Source organism: Nicotiana sylvestris, chromosome 12 (assembly GCF_000393655.2).
Source record: "Nicotiana sylvestris chromosome 12, ASM39365v2, whole genome shotgun sequence".
NCBI classification, from domain to species: Eukaryota; Viridiplantae; Streptophyta; class Magnoliopsida; order Solanales; family Solanaceae; genus Nicotiana; species Nicotiana sylvestris.
The window spans coordinates 103,766,883-103,787,215 of record NC_091068.1 but is presented as its reverse complement, the minus strand read 5'-3'; the positions used below and the strand labels follow the sequence as shown (position 1 = coordinate 103,787,215).

The 20,333-nt window shown below is 44.1% G+C and overlaps 1 protein-coding gene across 1 annotated transcript; it reads right to left on the bottom strand.

Annotated features, from left to right (window-relative positions):
- Positions 1-19,161: 19,161 nt before the first annotated feature.
- LOC138883484 (uncharacterized) lies at positions 19,162-19,938 on the bottom strand. The gene has a single exon (XM_070164173.1). The coding sequence runs from the start codon at positions 19,936-19,938 to the stop codon at positions 19,162-19,164; it is 777 nt and encodes a 258-aa protein (XP_070020274.1).
- Between the last annotated feature and the right edge of the window lie 395 nt (positions 19,939-20,333).

Here is a 20,333-nt window from a genome sequence, read left to right as displayed (position 1 = left end):
GGGCGACCTAGAACTTAAATGTATTCCCGCATTCTACTGGTGGGCGACCTAGAACTTAAATGTATTCCCGCATTTTACTGGTGGGAGACCTAGAACTTAAATGTATTCCCGCATTTTACTGGTGGGCGACCTAGAACATAAAAGTATTGAAATTGTTTCCCCGTTCTTCCGAGAAAATTTTCGACAATCGGCAGAAAATTTTCTGCCCCGGTTTTTTGTGATTTCCCTGGCGTTGCGTCTTGCTGCCATTATCAATCCTTTGTTTTCCTGCAGCAGACAAAAGGATTTAGTTAGTTTTAATCGTGGTGGGAGGAGGTGCCTTTCCGGCGGATGACTTTTCCTCTCTTCCCCTTTTCTTGCTCTATGCCCCCATAATAGGTTGGTGGACAAAATTGCTTGCTGGGGGTATCCGGCCTGCTGGGGATTGGTTTTCAATTTATCCCCTTTTCTGCTTTCTCTTTACAGTACATGCTGTGGGAGTCTGTTATTACTCCCGAAACCACTCCCTTTAGGAGTTTACTTCCTCCAAAACCGCGGGGCACAACATTGCATTGCCTGGGGCCAGCCTTTAGGACTGTTGGGGTTATCCTGCATTGGATGAATCCCCCTTCGGTCTCTAGTAGTAAGCTTTGAAAAAATCTTTTTCAAGACAAATTTTAGGAAGAGAAATAAAAGGTAGAAAAAGGAGAAAATCTTTCTGAACCAATTATTTGGTGGGAGAAGAAATTCAGAAGAACTTATCTGGAGGACATGACTGGTCCCCGTGATCATGACGTGCACCATAGATTCCCGACCCAGTCTAGTTGTATCAATCGATTTGCCCGATGGTCTGACTTGCTGGGGATGATAAATGAGTGTCCATTTCGTTGCGAATGTGGTCGCTTTTTGTTGATCTATCTTGTCGCCTCATAGTGCCCTTCGAGGGGTTTTCACTAATGAGACTCTCTCTTTTCTCTCAGCTCCCGGCGCCTTATGGTGTCTGTGAAGGTTTTCACCAATAAGACTCTCTCATTTTACATTTCTCATCTTATGTCGCCTTTCGGTGCCTGTGAAGGTTTTCACCTATAAGACTCTCTCATTTTACTCCTTCATCAAGGAATCGGGGTGCTGCCGATACGACCCTCTCTTCTGGAAGTTCCGTTGACCATCAATTCATTCCCAGTCTTATGATCCTTTTCTTTACTGGGGATCGGTGTATTATTCTCGGCTTTATTTGCCTGACTTGGCATCTCTTGGATATTGATCGGGAGGTCTTTTGGACGTCGATGTTGGTTTTGGTGTGGGGCTAAAGAAAGGCTTATTAAAAAATGAAATAATTTCGACGGGTGATCTGCTACAACTTTTGGAATCAAACCTTTGTCGGAACTTAAAACATAACCTCTGCCCCAGTTTTCTTGCTTGGGGAATTTTATTTTTTACACTTATGTTGAGCTACGTGCGTTACGCACACTGTGCCTATTATGCACACTATGACCGAGCCGTGAGGCGCCTACGTATCCTCTTCGAGGAATCAGGTCAAACGTAGTTCCCAACGGTTTTGTATTTCTTATGATTTTATCTTCTTTTTCTTTTCTTTCTCCTTCTTTTCATTTTTCTTTTTCTTTTCTTTTCTTTTTTTTTTCTTTTTTTTATGTCTTTTCCATTAGTGATTCCAAAAGAGGGGTATGAAAGAATAACTTAAGGCTCAAAAGGGGAAGCAAGGGTTAAAAGTGTTTGGATAGAAGAAAGAATTGCCTCCGTCATCTCATTATCCAATAAATGCCAAATACAAACAAACGAACCAATAATTGCCATAATTAAAGAAATTACGCATAATATCTCTTGACTGCATCAGAATTGATAGCCATGTCGACACATCTCCCCTCGATATCTGTCAAACACAAAGCACCGTTGGACAATACTCTGGTCACGATATAAGGCCCTTGCCAATTTGGGGCGAATTTGCCTTTTGCCTCGACCTGATGTGGGAGGATCTTCTTCAATACCTGCTGCCCTACTTCAAACTTCCTGGGGCGCACCTTCTTATTATATGTTCTCGCCATTCTCTTCTGATACAGCTGACCATGGCATACCGCTACCAATCTCTTCTCGTCTATCAAGCTCAACTGTTCCAATCGAGCTTTGACCCATTCATCATCATCAATATCGGCTTCAGCGACAATCCGGAGGGATGGAATTTCGACCTCCGCTGGTATTACGGCCTCAGTTCCGTACACCAACAAATAAGGAGTTGTACCTATAGAAGTCCGGACGGTAGTGCGGTAACCCAACAAAGCGAAGGGTAATCTCTCGTGCCATTGTCTGGACCCTTCCACCATCTTTCGCAGTATCTTCTTGATGTTCTTATTGGCTGCTTCGACCGCTCCATTCGCCTTGGGACGATATGGGGTGGAATTGCGGTGTGTAATCTTGAATTGTTGGCATACCTCTCTCATCAGGCTGCTATTAAGATTCGCACCGTTATCCGTGATGATCACTTTTGGGATCCCAAATCTGCAGATGATATGGGAGTGAACAAAGTCCACCACTGCCTTCTTGGTTACTGATTTGAAGGTTTTAGCCTCAACCCATTTGGTGAAGTAATCAATGGTCACTAGAATGAACCTATGACCGTTGGATGCTGCCGGCTCGATGGGCCCAATGACATCCATGCCCCATGCCACAAACGGCCAGGGTGCTGACATCGTATGTAACTCTGTTGGCGGAGAATGAATCAAATCTCCATGTATCTGGCACTGATGGCATTTCCTCACGAAAGTGATACAGTCGTGTTCCATGGTGAGCCAATAACACCCTGTTCGAAGGATCTTTCTTGCCAATACATATCCGCTCATGTGTGGCCCACAAACTCCAGCATGTACCTCTGCCATAACCGTCGTTGCTTGACTGGCATCTATGCATCTCAACAATCCCAAATCCGGGGTTCTTTTGTACAATACTCCTCCGCTGAGGAAGAAACCATTCGACAAACGCCGAAGGGCTCTTTTTTGGTCTCCAGAGGCCTGTTCTGGATATGTCCCCATTCTGAGGTATTCCTTGATATCATGAAACCAGGGTTCGCCATCTGGTTCCTCTTCTACGGCGTTGCAATAAGCGTGCTGATCACGGACCTGAATGTGCAGAGGATCAACATACATTTTGTCAGGGTGGTGCAACATTGATGCTAAGGTGGCTAAGGCATCCGCAACCTCATTGTGAACTCTCGGGATATGTTTGAACTTCACCGATCAGAATCGCTTGCTCAGATCATGCAAGCATTGTCGGTATGGTATGAGCTTTAGATCTCGTGTTTCCCATTCACCCTGAATTTGATGTACCAAGAGGTCCGAGTCTCCCAAGACCAAGACGTCTTGGACATCCATGTCAGCAGCCAAGCGCAGACCCAGAATGCAAGCCTCATACTCGGCCATATTGTTGGTGCAATAGAAGCGTAGTTGAGCCGTAACAGGATAATGCCGTCCTGTTTCAGAAATGAGTACTGCTCCTATTCCAACCCCTTTTGCGTTTGCAGCTCCATCGAAGAAAAGCTTCCAACCCGGTTCCTCAGGTAATTCCAACTCATTTGTATGCATTACCTCTTCGTCAGGAAAATACGTTCTTAAGGGCTCGTATTTTTCATCAACGGGATTCTCTGCCAAATGGTCTGCCAGCGCCTGGGCTTTCATGGCCGTCCTCGTTACATAGACGATATCAAACTCTGTGAGCAGAATTTGCCATTTTGCCAACCTTCCCGTGGGCATAGGTTTCTGAAAGATATACTTCAATGGGTCCAAACGGGATATGAGATAAGTAGTATACGAAGACAGGTAGTGCTTCAACTTCTGAGCTACCCAAGTTAGGGCGCAACATGTTTTCTCGAGTTGAGTGTACTTGACCTCATGTACTGTGAATTTCTTGCTAAGATAGTAGATGGCCTGCTCCTTCCTTCCTGTGTCGTCATGTTGCCCCAGCACACAACCAAATGAATTTTCCAAGACCGTCAGGTAAAGAATTAAGGGCTTCCCAGGCTTAGGCGGGACCAATACGGGTGGATTAGACAGATACCCTTTGATTTGGTCGAAGGCCTCCTGACACTCTGCCGTCCAACCTACCCGCAGCATCCTTTCTCAGCAGCCGAAATATGGGCTCACAAGTTGTTGTGAGTTGAGCGATGAACCTGCTGATGTAATTGAGTCTACCCAGCAAACTCATTACCTCTGTTTTGTTCCTTGGCGGTGGCAAATCTCAGATGGATTCAATTTTGGATGGGTCTAACTCAATCCCTCGTCGACTGACGATGAACCCTAGCAACTTTCCTGATGGAACCCCGAATGCGCATTTGGCCGGGTTGAGCTTGATATCATACCTTCGGAGTCTTTGGAAAAATCTCCTTAGGTCTGCTACATGGTCCTCCTGACGCCAAGACTTTATGATCACATCATCGACGTACACCTCGATTTCTTTGTGTATCATGTCATGAAACACAGCAGTCATTGCTCGCATGTACGTTGCCCCGGCGTTCTTCAATCCGAACGGCATTACCCGATAGCAGTAAGTTCCCCATGGCGTAATAAACGCTGTCTTTTCCGCATCCTCCTCGTCCATTAGGATCTGATGATAACCCGCATAGCAATCTACAAAGGATCCGATCTCGCGCCCAGCGCAATTATCGATCAAGATATGGATGTTGGGCAATGGAAAATTGTCCTTGGGACTTGCTTTGTTGAGGTTGCGGTAGTCGACGCACACCCTGATTTTTCCATCCTTCTTTGGGACTGGTACCACATTGGCCAACCACTCGGGATATCGAGTGACCCGAATGACCTTCGCCTGCAACTGCTTAATCACCTCTTCTTTGATCTTTACACTCATTTCTGTTTTAAATTTCCTTAGTTTTTGCTTGACCGGAGGGTATGCCGGGTCAGTGGGTAATTTGTGAACCACTAAATTGGTGCTTAATCCAGGCATATCGTCATATGACCATGCAAAAACATCTTTGAATTCCATGAGGGTTTTGATCAATTCTTCCCTGACATTCGGCTCAATGTGGATGCTGATTTTGGTTTCTTGGACGTTATCAGCGTCTCCTAGATTTACAGCCTCAGTGTCATTTAGGTTAGGCTTGGGTTTTTCTTCGAATTGGCATAGTTCTCGATTTATCTCTTCGAAGGCCTTATCTTCGTCATATTCAAATTCATCGTCGCAAACGACCTCTTGCATCATTGAGTCAGATTCAGATTGATTTATTAGACTAGGTCAAAGATCCGCTGTGCATGCCATGTCATTAGAACCAGTAAAAAGAGAACTGTTCAGAAAGAAAAAGAACAAGACAAAATTAAAATGGGCAAAAGAAGAGAGCTTTATTAAACTTGCGGGATAAAAGGGTTCACACTTTTACAAAACAAAAGTAAAATTTGGATTACACCCTGGAATAATCCGAACAAACAAACAAACAAAACATAAATCAAAGCCTACTACCAAGACTCCCCTCGGACAGGAAGAGGAGTAACTGTCCAGTTGTTAGTCTTGGCCTCAGGCCCCACAAACTGTATCTCTGTTCTGCTGGAATCTTCTCCAGCTTCTACCACACTGACATCAGCGAATAGCCTCTCAAAACTCTGATTCAGGTCCTCATTTATACCGATCAATGGTCCTAGAATCTTTGGGACCGGTGACCCCTTGGCACTTGCTTTGACAAAAGACCTTGAGAGACGTGGCACCGGCTTAGGCAGAAACCAGACCCTCTTCTTCATTTTTCGCGCTTTCTTCCTATCTGCTGCGGTTGGTTTGAACCCCAATCCGAAAGTTTCCAGATTTTTAGGCAAGGTGACAGGTTGGACAATCCCCTGAAGCTCGACTCCTAGGCCCTTTCCCGGCACAAATCCATTAACCAGCATTTCTGAGACCATCATGACTGTTGCGGCAGCTATCCTAGGGTGCGGGATGATTTCTCCTTCAGAAATTTTGTTGGCCGACCCTGTATCGAAAATCTGGTAGACCCAAGGACCTTTGTCATCATCGGTCTCTATGAAAGGTACAATGGCTCCGCCCATGGTGCACGCTGCGTCCTCGCCGTGTAACACGACCTCTTGTCTTTCCCACTCGAACTTCACCATCTGATGTAGGCTGGAGGGCACTGCTTTGGCTGCATGAATCCATGGTCGTCCTAACAGCAGGTTATAAGACACTGTGGCATCTAACACCTGGAACTCCATGGTAAACAGGACTAGACTGATGGTCAATTCAAGTACAACATCCCCCACGGTGGCTGTTCCGTTTCCGTCGAACCCTCGGACACAGATACTGTTCTTGTGGATTCTTCCGTGGTCGATCTTTAACTGGTTCAGGGTAGATAGTGGACAAATATTGGCACTTGAGCCGTTATCCACCAATACTCGAGTGACCACCGAGTCTTCACATTTGACAGCTAGGTATAGAGCTTTATTATGCTCCATACCTTCCATCGGCAGGTCATCATCTGAGAATGTTACCCTGTTCACCTCGAAAATCTTGTTGGCAATGGTTTCCAGGTGGTTTACAGAAATCTCATTGGGTACATGAGCTTCGTTCAATATCTTCATCAGGGCCCAACGATGCTCCTCAAAATGGATCAGTAATAACAGCAGTGAGATCTGGGCCGGTGTTTTTCTCAGCTGTTCGGCCACAGAATAGTCCTATACTTTCATCTTCCTTAGGAACTCCTCAGCCTCTTCTTCGGACACAGGTTTCTTGGTTGCAGCTGGGTTGGTTCTCCTTAGTTCCACCGAAGCGAAACATCGACCTGATCGAGTCAGCCCTTGCACTTCACAACTAACTTCTTCCACCTGTTTTCCTTTATACATCACCATCGCCTTTTCATATTTCCAAGGCACAGCCTTGCTATCAATCATCGGCAGCTGGACCACAGGCTTTATGGTTACCAGTTCTCTACATACCCCTTTTAACACGACTGTCGGTGTGGGCGGAATCCCTGATATTACCAACTTGTTTGGCTCGGGTTTGCTTGTTATGGCGGACGGGCTCTTTCCCAATATCACTACCGGCTTGACGCCTTCTCCCTGCGACTGTACACTCGTTCCTCCACTGGTTGAGACTTCTTTCGGGGCGGCTTGGATCATCATCACCGTTTGTGAGGGTTTTCTCAACTCTCCTCCCTCATACACCAACTCAATCATGTGAGTCTCGTGGTGCGCTGGCAGTGGGTTCTGGTTGATGTTAGGAACCTCCGGTGTCTGGACCTCGATCTTATTGGTGTCAATAAGATCCTGTATGGCATGCCTCAATTTCCAACATTTCTCGGTATCATGCCCGAGCATCCCTGAGCAGTATTCACAACTTATTGATCGGTCCAAATTCTGAGGTGGGGGATTTGGTTCTCGAGTCTGGACAGGACTAACCAAACCCAATTGCCTCAGCTTGTGGAACAAAGCGGTGTAGGTTTCTTCCAACTCCGTGAAAGTTCTTTGTTTCCGCAACCTGTCATTCCTAGCATCTGGATTTCCCCGAAAGCCTGCCCCTGAAGGGTTTCTATACGCCCTCGGTGGAGGATAGGTGTGTTGTGGTGATGTATATATGTTCTGGGGAGCCGGCGCGCGCCATTGCGGGCGAACCGGAGGCTGAGTGTATGCCTGGGCCTGGTGTACGGAACAATGTGGTTCTCGAGGTGGATAGAAATTTTGGGGTGGGTTGTAGGGGTAGTTTGACCTGTGAGGTCTGGGTTGGTTGTAGTGTGGCTTGCCAGCCCTGGACCAACTGCCTGCTTCGATCGTGGCAACCTCTTCTTTCTTTCTTCTCAGCACACCTCCTGTGCCGCTCTGAATAGCCTGGGTTGTGGCCTTGAGTGCCGAGTAGTTCAAGATTTTGTCAGACCTCAGACCCTCTTCTATCATGACCCCTATCTTGACCACCTCGTTGAAAGATTTTCCAACCGTTGTCACCAAGTGACCAAAGTAGGTTGGATCCAATGTTTGCAAGAAATAGTCCACCATCTCTCCCTCTCTCATGGGAGGATCGACTCTAGCTGCTTGTTCTCTCCAGCGGAACCCGAACTCGCGAAAACTTTCCCCTGGTTTCTTACCAGTTCTTAATAATGTGAGACGGTCAGGGACTATCTCGAGATTGTACTGGAAATGACCTGCAAAAGCCTGCGCCAGATCATCCCAAGTATACCACCTACTGGAATCCTGCCTGGTATACCATTCTAGCGCAGATCCGCTCAGACTTTGGCCGAAATAAGCTATTAGCAGCTCATCTTTGCCGCCTGCCCCTCTCATTTTGCTACAGAATCCCCGCAAATGTGCCATGGGATCACCGTGCCCCTCATATAAATCAAACTTAGGCATCTTGAACCCAGCCGGGAGTTGGACGTCCGGGAAAGGGCATAGATCTTTATAAGCTACGCTGACTTGGTTGCCCAGTCCGTGCAGGTTCCTGAAGGACTGCTCCAGGATTTTGAACTTTCTCAATACCTCATCCTGTTCAGGGGCCTTGACCGGCTTTTCAGTCTCTGCCGGTACTTCCAAGTGCGGATTGTAGGTATGTGGCTCGGGAGCATGAAACGTAGGCTCGGGGGATAGTATTGTGTATCGTGAGCCTGAAACAATGGCTCACTGGTCGTTCTTTGCAAGGGGACTGATGTGGGTCCCACAAAAGTGGGAATACTGGGTGTTGGGAGAGGTTGATGGGGTGGTGGAGCTTGGGAATCATGAGGGCTTCTTTCTTGATGATAACGGGGATTTGGGAGGCTTGTGGAAGGGCCGGAGTGAGGGTATTCCGGCATGTGCCCCAGTGGCTCAGGGCTCTTTTGTGCTTTGGCTAGGGCTAGCTGCATTGCATTCATCTCTAGTCCCATCCTTTCAATCTTTTCCATCGTTTCTTTTAACAACTGGCTCATCGGCCTTTCTTCCTCATTACTATTTTCTGAAGTAGTCATGCTTGTTGCTACCGGTCCTTTGGATCTGGTTTGGTAGGAGTGTGTTGCCAGAGTTCTTTAACAACTAACTTGTCTGATTCAGACAACAACAAACTTTGTTAGCGTTAGAGCTTAACAGATTTGATCATAACACATAGAGGATGCAATGCTTCTAGGCAGTTAACCGTTTCTACATGCTTTGCTTCAAACATGCGTCATCCCGGCTTGCTCATTTGTCCCCTTTTTATTTATTTTTGTATTTTCTTTTCTTTCTTTATTAAAAGCGGTCGAATCTTATGGGGATTGCCTACGTATCACGTCCCCGCGCGAATCAGACCAGGCGTAGTTCTGCCATAAAGTAAAGACACATAGAAATTCTTTCGGAGTCACTTAATTTCATTAACAAAATTTGCTATTACACATTACTTCAGACAAAAATAGCAACAATACAGACTCCACAATTTTTTAACTTGGTTTGACTAAACGAAAAGAAAACAACATATGGGAAAGCAACAAAGCCAAATAAGCAGGACTCGACCCAAGCCTAATTTTCCAACTTAGGGGCCCACGAGGCATCTTTTGGCCCTTTCGCGGCTCTAGGTGTGAGGTCTCTTTGCAGGCTCTTCAACTCGTTCATAATCCGGTGGACGCAGCCCATGATGGAAACAAGGAGGGTCTTCCGAGGTGTTCGCTCACATGCCAGGCATTTCATGTAGATGTAATGCCCGATTTCGTCAATCCTTGCTCGAATGTTATCCCTTTCACTGAACAACTGCCTTGATTTGTCGGTTCTTCAATCCCAGTGCCTGAGCATTGTCGGCAAGTCGATTCTGGAACAACTCCATTTGTCTTTCCATGCAGGCCATTGCATCGTAACACTGTCTTCTGTCGGCCTGGGCATCTCGTGCTTGTTTGATGATCCGCTCATGCAGATTGGAGTTCGTCTCTCTTAATATCCGATGCTTATTTCATAATCCCTTATGAACTGTTGCAGACGCTGCCTTCGGGCTATTGTACCTTTTGCCCATTTGACCCTCATCCTTGCGATGCAAGTTTCCGATTGTTCTAATTTTTCTTGGCTCTGGATGACCTGATTTCTCAAACTTGCTATCAATCTTTCATCGGAGCGACGCCTCTGTCGCTCAATGTTATTCTTACTGGCTTGGCGAAGGCGGGCCTTCAAGGTCTGGTTCTCCTGGGCTAGCTTGTTTCTTTCCGCCTGTTCCGAGGCGACTTGCACATTATTTTCAAATACAAGTCTTTCAACTTGACGCTTTAGCTTCCCGATTTCAGCTCGGTAACCTTCCTCTTTTGCGAGCCAGCCCCATTGTTCTTGTGATGACTCAACAAAATCTTGGAGGTGAGGCCGTTTGGTGGGCCGCTCCGCAATGTTCTTCTTATTATGCCAAGCAAGATAAGCTGGTGAGACTTCACCTCTGGATACATCACCTACCCGAGTATTTACCGTCAGGTACTGGCATTCTCCCCATATGCAACGAACTGTATTTTCAGGAAATTGGCCGTCACTGCTGACCTCGACTGCATAAGTGCTGAGATCTTCGTCCGGGTGTACTACTTGACACCTTCCTAACTACCTCATCACCCTGTAAGGGGCATAAGGTTGAATACCTCTGAGTCCCATCAAGAGGAAGTGAGGACCAGTGGCGGGCATGTATACGATTTCTTCCACAGAAAGCCAACCCAAAGTCCAGTTTATTTGATCTGCAGTTATGGCCCGGAGATAGGATATCCATTCTTCAGACCCTCCTGGTGATCGGAAACCTGAAACCCTCAGGTTATAACCCTCGATGCAGCCCCTATTTGTAGACATGTAGCGCATATACTGAGGATGGTGACACAGGTGTTCGATCATCCACATCTGTAATAACAAGTTGCACCCCTCGAAGAAGTCTGTCCCGGCCTTACAAGCCGTGAGGGCTCGGTATATTTCTGACACTACCATAGGAGCAAGGATGCTTTTATCGTTGGTAATCAGGACCTTAATGATTCCAGCCACCTTCAGATCGATATTTCTATCTTTTCGGGGAAACACCACAAGGCCCAAAAATGCCACCATAAAAGCGAACCGCCTATGCTCATTCCACTTTACCAGATTTCCCCTACTGCAAACACCACTTTCTGGATCATTGAATCCTCCTATGTTCCCGTACCTCTGGTATATGAATTGTAGGGTAGAAAAACCTCTGTCCAGTTCAGCGTATGGGACTCCCTTGCTTATCTTCAACAGATCCATGAATTTGTGTGAATTCACAGCTCTTGGAGCGATCAGGTATTTGTGTCTCAAACCTTCAGTGACGTCCATGTAACCCGCCATTTCTTCTAAGGTTGGGGTGAGTTCAAAATCCGAGAAACGGAATACGTTGTGGGTCGGGTCCCAAAATGTAACCAAAGCCTTTATGATGTCGCATCGAGGCCGTACATTCAACAAATTAACAAGACCTCCCAGGTGCAGTTTGATCTTGTCTTGCTCTGACTTTTCCAGATCCTCCCACCATAATCGCACCTCCAGAGGGATCTTGCTCCTAACCGTTACTGGCAAACTTGGACTTATGCTCATTCTGCATTGTTTATTGGGGTGATTAAGCAAAGATCCAGACTCATTGGACTCAAATACCAAATTGACACACCCTTCTTCCTAAAAAAAACGAAATTTGTTTGTTTCTGAAAAGCGTGATGTCACCTTGACTATTTAAAACTTTTGTTCCTTTGGATAGTACCTATATTTTGATAAATAAGTTGAGCCCGATGGGGGTTGCCTACGTATCTCGCACCCCGCGAGAATCAAACTGATGTAGTTCGGGCATAATCCGAATTTTGGAGACACACTATTTTTCCTCTTCTATTTAAAAATAAAACAAAGACTCTTATTTTTATCTTACTTTCTAAAACAAATTAATAAGACACACATTTTCTCTTTTTCTGTTTTTTTTTTCAAAATTCTGGCAGAGTTTTAACTGTTTTCTAGGTATTGGTTTTTTTCAAAAATAAATAATTAACTCTCTAACCGTTATTCTTTTTTTTCACAATATTCCCAATATTCAGAAGCCGGTCAGCATGCAAGCTTTGAAACAAGTAAATGCATAAAGCAAACAGGATGTAGCAGGATGGTCTTTATTCTCAGGTTGCTTGTCCTAGACGGACCCAACCCCTGTGTTGAGTCCCCTAAGTCAAATGCACATGATGCAAATAAGCGTTCCTACTAGGGATCCGGCATGAAGTCATGTTATACTATGCTGTAAAACCTTAGGTGTTTGTTCTAGACCTGGCTTACCCGAGCGGACAACTCGAGCCGAGGATGGGAGCTGTGTACCGGTAACCAAAAGGCCATCCGATTTTGCAACTCCTCCGAATCCTCGTTCTATTTTGGTATATGACACTAACAGAAAGAAGCCACGACCAGCGTGCACTCCTCAAGAGAGAGAAGAGAGGGGTTTCGGCACAGTTTATATGTACAGTTCAAATAATATCAAAGCAGTAAAAGCAGCATTTAGCACATTAGGCTCAAACACGTAAAAATCAGATAATAAATAAAGCCAAATAATAACAATTATTTCAAGCTCGAATTCTTAACCCTGAACCAGTGGTTCTAGGTTTTTAGTCCCCAGCAGAGTCGCCAGAGCTGTCACACCTCCTTTTTCCGCCCCGCGAGGGGACAAGGGAGTTTTTCCAATTAAAGGACAATCGAAACAGGATTGGTTTATTTATTTCAGAGTCGCCACTTGGGAGATTTAGGGTGTCCCAAGTCACCAATTTTAATCCCGAATCGAGGAAAAGAATGACTCCATATTACAGTCTGCGTACCAAAAATCCGGATAAGGAATTCTGTTAACCCGGGAGAAGGTGTTAGGCATTCCCGAGTTCCGTGGTTCTAGCACGGTCGCTCAACTATTATATTCGGCTTGATTATCTGATTTTATACAAATATGAACTTATGTGCAAATTTTATATTTTAACCGTTTTTATCATTCACTGCTATTTTATAGGACTTGCAACGTCGTGAAAATATATCTCGAACCACGTTACATCAATGCACCCGTGGTTATTGACATATCTCGACTCGGTTGAGATTTGGATTTGGGTCACATAAATGTGCACCCGAATTAAGGAGAATAAATTATTAAGACGCGCCTAAAGTGACTAACGTATTGTTATTTTGTGGAAGACCGTAACATTTGCTAAATGGCCTGTCCCGGATTCTGAGTATTTAATACATATATTTTGTGAGGGCCCCGCAATTTATCCCTTTTGTTTGGCGAGGCTCGTCTTATTTTTATTTTTAAAAGGAATTTTGCGACATCATGGACACGCATCTCGAACCACGTCACAATCAATGTACCCGTGATTAGAAACACATCTCGAATCCGTCAAGATTTGGATTTGAGTCACATAAATGTGCACCCGAATTTAAGAAGGTAAAATTATTAAATACGCGCTTAAAGAGGCTATCGCGTTATTATTCCGGGAGGGTCGTGAGATTTGCTAAACGACCCACCTTGGGGACCGAATGCTTCAATATATACATTTAACGAGGGCCCCGCAATTTGTGCATTTTTCTTTATTTTTGTCGAGGCTCATCTCGTCCTTATTTTAAAAGAATATCCTATAACAACTACGTTTCTTGTCGCGTTTGTCTCTACTAATAGAAAACAGAAATAGTCCTAGTTAATTACATGCTTATAGGCTTATTTATAGCAGGATTCAAAATGCTTTTGCAGAATAAGTAAACGTGATTACGCACACGGACAGCTGATTGAACATTACGGGCCCAAATCCAGCTCATGCGGGATGGGCCAGACCTGGGCCACTGTTTGTTCGATGCGGGCCTGCTTGGTCTGTTTTGACCTGGGCTCGACCTTCATGAGGTTGAGATTGCAAGCTTTGTGTTCTTTGTCTTAACGTGTGGTTTACCAGTTATATGAGACAATTTATCAGAAGAGAAAGAGCTTAGCTAATAATGTACAGTTTTCATGCTTGGCATACATTACAGAATATACCACACAATTAAACCAAATCTAAGATTCAACCTACTGCATTGGGAATACTTTTATCTACCAACCTGCATATACAAACTAACGTTTAATTACCCTACAATTGATATCTACTAGGCATGCAAACTATCTTCAGTATCCAAACAACACTGCAAACTATCATGCATTACATGAGGTTTAACATAACAGTCTATAAAAAAAATCTTCAGATCTTCTCTTTTGTATTCATGCTCAACCTTCAAGTTGCATTGACAATGTTCTAATCGTGTACCTGGTACAGCCAAGCAAAAGAGGAAAGGAATGATCAGCTGAGTAGTATGCAACAAACACAGCAACAGCAGATACACAGCAACAACACAGCAACAACAACCAGCCAACAATGATGAAGCTCACGAGCAGTCGAGCCACAAACAAACAATCCCAGAAACAGAGTAATGAACCAGCAAAAAACAGCAGAATATTCAAAGTAACCACACCAACAGTTTGACAATCACGACCAGCTCAAAAGGGCAAACAACAGAACTTGGCCAAGACAGCTTGACCAATATGAGCTCTTATGTAGTTTACAGACAATGTTTGGTTACAATATCCTCTGAATTTATGTTTCTTTCTTTCAGTTTTTTCCAGCAAAAAAACCTCTCTTTTCAAAAAAAGAATCCCCCTTCTTATAGCCTAAACTCAGCACTTTACAGCCTGCTGGACAACTCAAAATTCCCCCCTCCCTGTTGTTTTTCCACTCAGTTATTTTAAATAACAAAACTCCCATGAAATCCCTGATAGCCCCTCTCTCTTTTTGTTGTTAAAGTGTCCTAATCTCTTGTTTATTTAGCCAAAGTATGGGCAGCAGGAATATAATCTGACAGCACATGCTGTCCAATTATTTTAATTCCTTAACAGCTGACCATACGCATGCTGCCCACAATCTGAACCAAATAAACATGGCATCCATTTAAGATCAAAGTCTGAACTGCCCATATAACCTACCCCCTAGATGTTTTTGATTCAAATTGAATAAAACCAATAGGCAATACAATTCAGTTCCTAATGGGATTCAAATACGATCACAGCAGAAATAAACAAACGAATCAAGTTGTTACCATTAATGACTGAAACTAATTGACGACATACATCGACTCGACTATATTAATCGTAACACATAATAATCAGTCATTCATATAAACAACACGTACAAAGTCCCGAATGACTTCAGACAACTTTGTTCAATTACTGGGAACCTATATGAATTAACTTATTTGACGACTAATCTAATTGACGGTCATGTATATCACAGAATACATTCAGAACACACACAGACAAACCAACGACCAAATAAAAGGCCTTACAAAGATGGAAGGAATTAAGAAAAATACTAGAAATAACAATCAATCACAACAAAGCATGCTAACAACTTAATTATTACTCGAATAAAATAGAAAAGCAAAGAAAAACTTACCGAAAAATGTCCAAACAAAATTGACCCAAGTCTGACTCAACTTTGACCATTTGAGGCCGAACAAACTTTAATCAGGGTGTTCTCACATGAGAACACCTTGATTAAGGTCTAATAGACCTCAAACCCCTGTTAAGACCGGCCGGATTCCAAGGTTATTCGTGTTCTAGGTTTTGGATCTTCAGATCTGGTTTTTTAGGAGTTGTGGGTAGATTCGGACCAAACCAAGCCTGGTTTGGTCACGAGGGAGGTCAGGGGAGTGTCTGGTACAAAGATGGTGAGGTTTGGTGTAGGTCAGAGTTCGACTCGAATCTTCAAATGAAGATTCGAGATGAAGGAAAGTGATTCGAGGCTAGGGGGTAACAGATTCATGTTTAGGAGAGTGAGGTGGTCCTAGGGTGTTCAGAAGGGGGTCATCGGCGTTCATGCCGCCGGGTTCTGGTGAAAGGGAAATCAGGGCGGCTGCTAGGGTTTGGGAGGTTTCAGTGTTTGGTGAAGACGATGAGTGGAGGTGGGGTTCGAATAGGGGGCGTGGGGTACGATAGAAAGCTTATATACGATCTAGGGGTTTAGATCCTGGCCGTTGGATCAAATGAGATCTATGGCCAGGATCTATTCACTTAGGGAAGACGGTGTCGTTTTGGGTTTGATAGTGGGTGAGACCGGGTAAGGCTGGATTGGGTCAAAGTTTGACGGGTTTAGGGGGAAAGGCCTGGGTCTGTTGGATCAAGGGGTTGGACGGCTTAGATTAATTTGCCTGAAACGACGTCGTTGAAGGGAAGTGATCAACCTGATCAGGACCGTTTGTTTGAGTCAGATCAACGGTTCTGATAAGGATGCTGATACGGCGTCGTTTGAATCAGTGTTTGGGTAGGCCTGACTTGGACTGGGTGCTTGTGTACCGGTTTTGGGCCTATTTTTTGTTTCATTTCTTGGGCCCAAATCACTCTTTTCTTTGTTCTCTTATTTTAAAACAAAAATGAAATAACAAAATAAATAATAAAACAAATGAAATTAAAACAAACAACAATGTAACACTTCAACACAATTATCACACCAAATTAAAATGTTTAAGTAAGTTAAATCACAACCTAAAACGAACGATGCATATATATATATTTTTTTTGAATTTTCTTTCAATGACCGAATTACGGTTTGATTACCATGACAGACATACTTTGTATTTTGATTGGTAAGATCAAATGCAACTTGGGACGAACCACAAATGACTAGCAGTACAGGTCATGAAAAATTGAAAATTTGTACAGCGAGGTCACTGGTCACTATTTTTGTTTTCTTTTGGAGTGATTGTCCGTGAGGCAAAAATCACGTGCTTACAAGTAGGATAGTATATTCTTTGCCAATGATTAGATCATCTTTACAAATGATTGGGTTCCCCTTTATATAATAGGGGAACCCTAAAATAGGGTATATTTCTATTTACAGTAAGTAATTTTATCGGTGACAGCTGTATAACCGCCTACTACGGATTTGTACAAATTTGTCCCGGAGTTTACGTCATGATTTAGAAGACGTGGCAGGAATCTTGCTTATTCTATTACAAACTCGTAACGGCATTATCTCGAGGCCGGTCACGTTTGGCCTCGATATTTATCGGACACTCTGATCTTCGAAGCCTCCCATCGGGCTCGCTCCTGGTAAATCTCAATCTCACTCCCGAAGTGACCTTCGAGCTCACGAAATCGGGTAGCCCCAATTTCTACCATATACAGATAGTCCCCGCATTTCTTAGAGTATAACGATAAGAAACGAATTGAGTTCTTGATTTTTACCCCGATTTGCCACGACATCATCATTGTGACGCTAGCGACTAAGGAAACGAAAGCTTGGAAGCTGGCTTTTCTCGAGGAAAACTCCGATAACCTTTAGCGAGTTCGATGACCGACAAGATTCTGAGGGTGAAGACACTTCTGCCAATAAGGACCGTGCTTAGGTTTCGTTCTCTTAGTAATTTTTTGCTTTTGAGGTTGATCGGCCCTTGCGAGGAACTCTTGATCGTGACCAATAACTCCTTGTAAAAAGGTTTATACAAAAGCCCCTTTTCCTTCCATGGATTCTGAATCTGATACCCTTTTTCAAAGCGCCTTAGCATAAAATTCCTTTTGAATGCCCAAAGTTTGAAATGGTAATGACCGATAATAAGTTCTATCCTCGAACGTTTCTGATCAATGGTCCCCGAATGACCTTTCGAACTTGAATTTAAGTAGCTCTTAGGTTCAATGGTCAATGAGGTAAGGTAGCTCTTGGGCTTGATAGTTGAGTGAGTGCACGCTCGAACTTGAAATGAAAATATCCCTTAGGCCTTGTGGCCAAGTGAGGATTTGCTCAAACTCGAAGTAAAGATAGCCCATAGGCTTTATGGATAGTCCCCGAGTGAGGGTTTGCTTGAACTCGGATTAAGACAGCCCTTGGGCTTTTATGATCGAGTGAGGACTTGCTCGAACTCGAAATAGAGTTAGCCCTTAGGCTTCATAGATAATCCTCGAGTGAGAATTTTCTCAAACTCGGGTAGCCCTTGGGCTTAGTAGTCGAGTGAGTACTTGCTCGAACTCAAAATAGCCCTTAGGCTGTGTAGTCGATGGAGGATTTGCTCGAACTCGAAGTAAAGTTAGCCTTTAGGCTTTTTTATATTGACCATTAGGCTCTTTTAGGTTGGCCCTTAGGCTTTTTTATATCGGGCTAATTTGGCCTCTAAAGCAGCTATAATTTTTCCCTTTTGGGCTAAAAGACTTAGTGAAATTTTTTTTATGCCTTACCATGTGTTTTTTGTATCCGTTGGATTTTTTCGAGGGTTCAATCGATAAGAACCCGTTCGTGTTAATGCCTCTTGAGGCATTTTTGAAGATTGATGTTATCAAAGCCTTTAAATTATTCGAGGGCTGATTTTATCAAAGCCCTTTTTGCTTTTGCCGAGGGTAGCCGAGTTTATCGGTTTTTCGAAGTATTAGAAGGCCTTTAATTTATGGTGGAAGTTGGACGTCTCTGAGCCGCATTATTTCGGCCGTAGCCTTTTATATGAACGTAGTCTTTATTATGGTTGTAGCCTTTAATATGGTCGTAGCCTTTGATATGACCGTAGTCTTTAATATGGTCATAGCCTTAGGGTATGTCTCTTGGACTTGTTTCCCGATAACCTTTCAGACTTGTTCGAAAGGTTAGTCCCAGAGTATGATGGCCTTGGCCTTTGCGTCGAGGGATGCCTCTTGTAGGTCTTATAAATTCGAGTTCAGGTAGTCAAATGTGTTGATTGTCGATTACGGTCCCCAAGTATTCAAGGTGTATTTGCGTCTTGGCCCTTGAGCCGTTTCTCGTGGAATCACAAATATGATGTTCGTATAGTAGCAAGTTTCTTTGATACACAAAGTGTTTTGATATAGAAAAAATGCTTCTTTGGATAATTGGTACATGCGTGCATGTTTCACCATCGGGGCTCGACTATTCTATACGGACACAGTTCATCTGACCCTTTGGCCCATTACAAAGTGCTCCTATCGAGACCCGATGTCCCGAAGTGATTTCCTTGCAGCAAAGTAGACATTCGAGGGTAATTCCCTTCAGTACTCGAGCTTATTGTAGGGAACTTCGGATACCGTTGAATTGCTCTAAGTTAACACGACAACGGTTGCCTCGTTAAAAACCTCACCGAAAAAACCCATTTGGGACAAAAACTGGCCTGGGGAAAAAAGGGTTCAACGCGTGCTTTAAGGTCCAAAGTTTCATGCCGATCCTTGTCGAAAACCTACAAGTGTTAGTCGAAAAAAAATAGAAAGGATTGGACTAGGGCTGTACCTTTATTCGGATGTTGGATATTTAACATGATCTTCCTCGGCATCAACCCCACGTGAATTTTTACTTTGATTATTTCTCCTCTCATTCCGTGCAATGCTTTGTCCGGACCCGCTCCATCTACGATCTGCGTTATACGGTTGATATCGATCTCTATTCAACCTCGACTCTCGATCGACGTCTCTTTTGATCCTACCCATGGGACTGCTAGGATAAACGGACCTCGAAGGAGTCCCCAGTTGATCATCCTCGACTCTATTCTTCGACTTGTACCGATTATGTACGTCGGCCCAAGTGACAGCTGGGTACTTGAGTAAACTTTGCTTCAACTGATGTGAAACTATAGAACTCCGAGTGTTGAAACCTTGAGTGAAAGCTTGAACAACCCAGTCATCGGTGACCGGAGGCAAATCCATTCTCTCTGCTTGGAACCGAGATACAAATTTTCTGAGCATCTCGTTATCTTTCTGCCTTATCTTGAAAAGGTCTGACTTCCTCGTTACAATTTTAATGGCTCCGGCGTGTGCTTTAACAAAAGAATCTACAAGCATAGGAAACGAATCAATAGAATTAGGGGGCAAGTCGTGATACCATATTAAGGCACCCTTGGACAGAGTCTCCCTGAACTTCTTCAGCAGTACAGATTCAATTTCGTTATCTTCCAAGTCATTACCTTTGATGGTGCATGTATATGAGGTGACGTGTTCATTCGGATCAGTCGTCCCGTTATACTTGGGAATCTCGGGCGTACGGAACTTCTTGGGGATTGGCTTTGGAGCCATATTAGGGGGAATGGTCTTTGCACGAACTTTTTAGAATCTAGTCCTTCTAAGATCGAGGTGCCCCTAGTATTTGATCAACACGGGAGTTATAGGTCTTCACTTTTTTGTCATTATCCTCGATCTTCTTTTCCCCGGACTCGATTCTCTTGGCGAGTTCCTCGAGCATCCTCATGATTGTGGGGTCTGTCCTCGAGCCATTACCGTTTGATCTATCCGGCACCGGCTCAGTATGTCGAGTGTTCCCTGGTTCGATCACACTTGGAGTTTTATTTTGACTTTGAAGTTGAGCGATGGAGATCTGTTGAGCTTGCAGCATCTCGAATATCACTTGGAGGCTGATTCCCCCATCTCCCATTCCTTGTGCTCCTTGGCCACCAGATCGGGTTTCCCTGCGT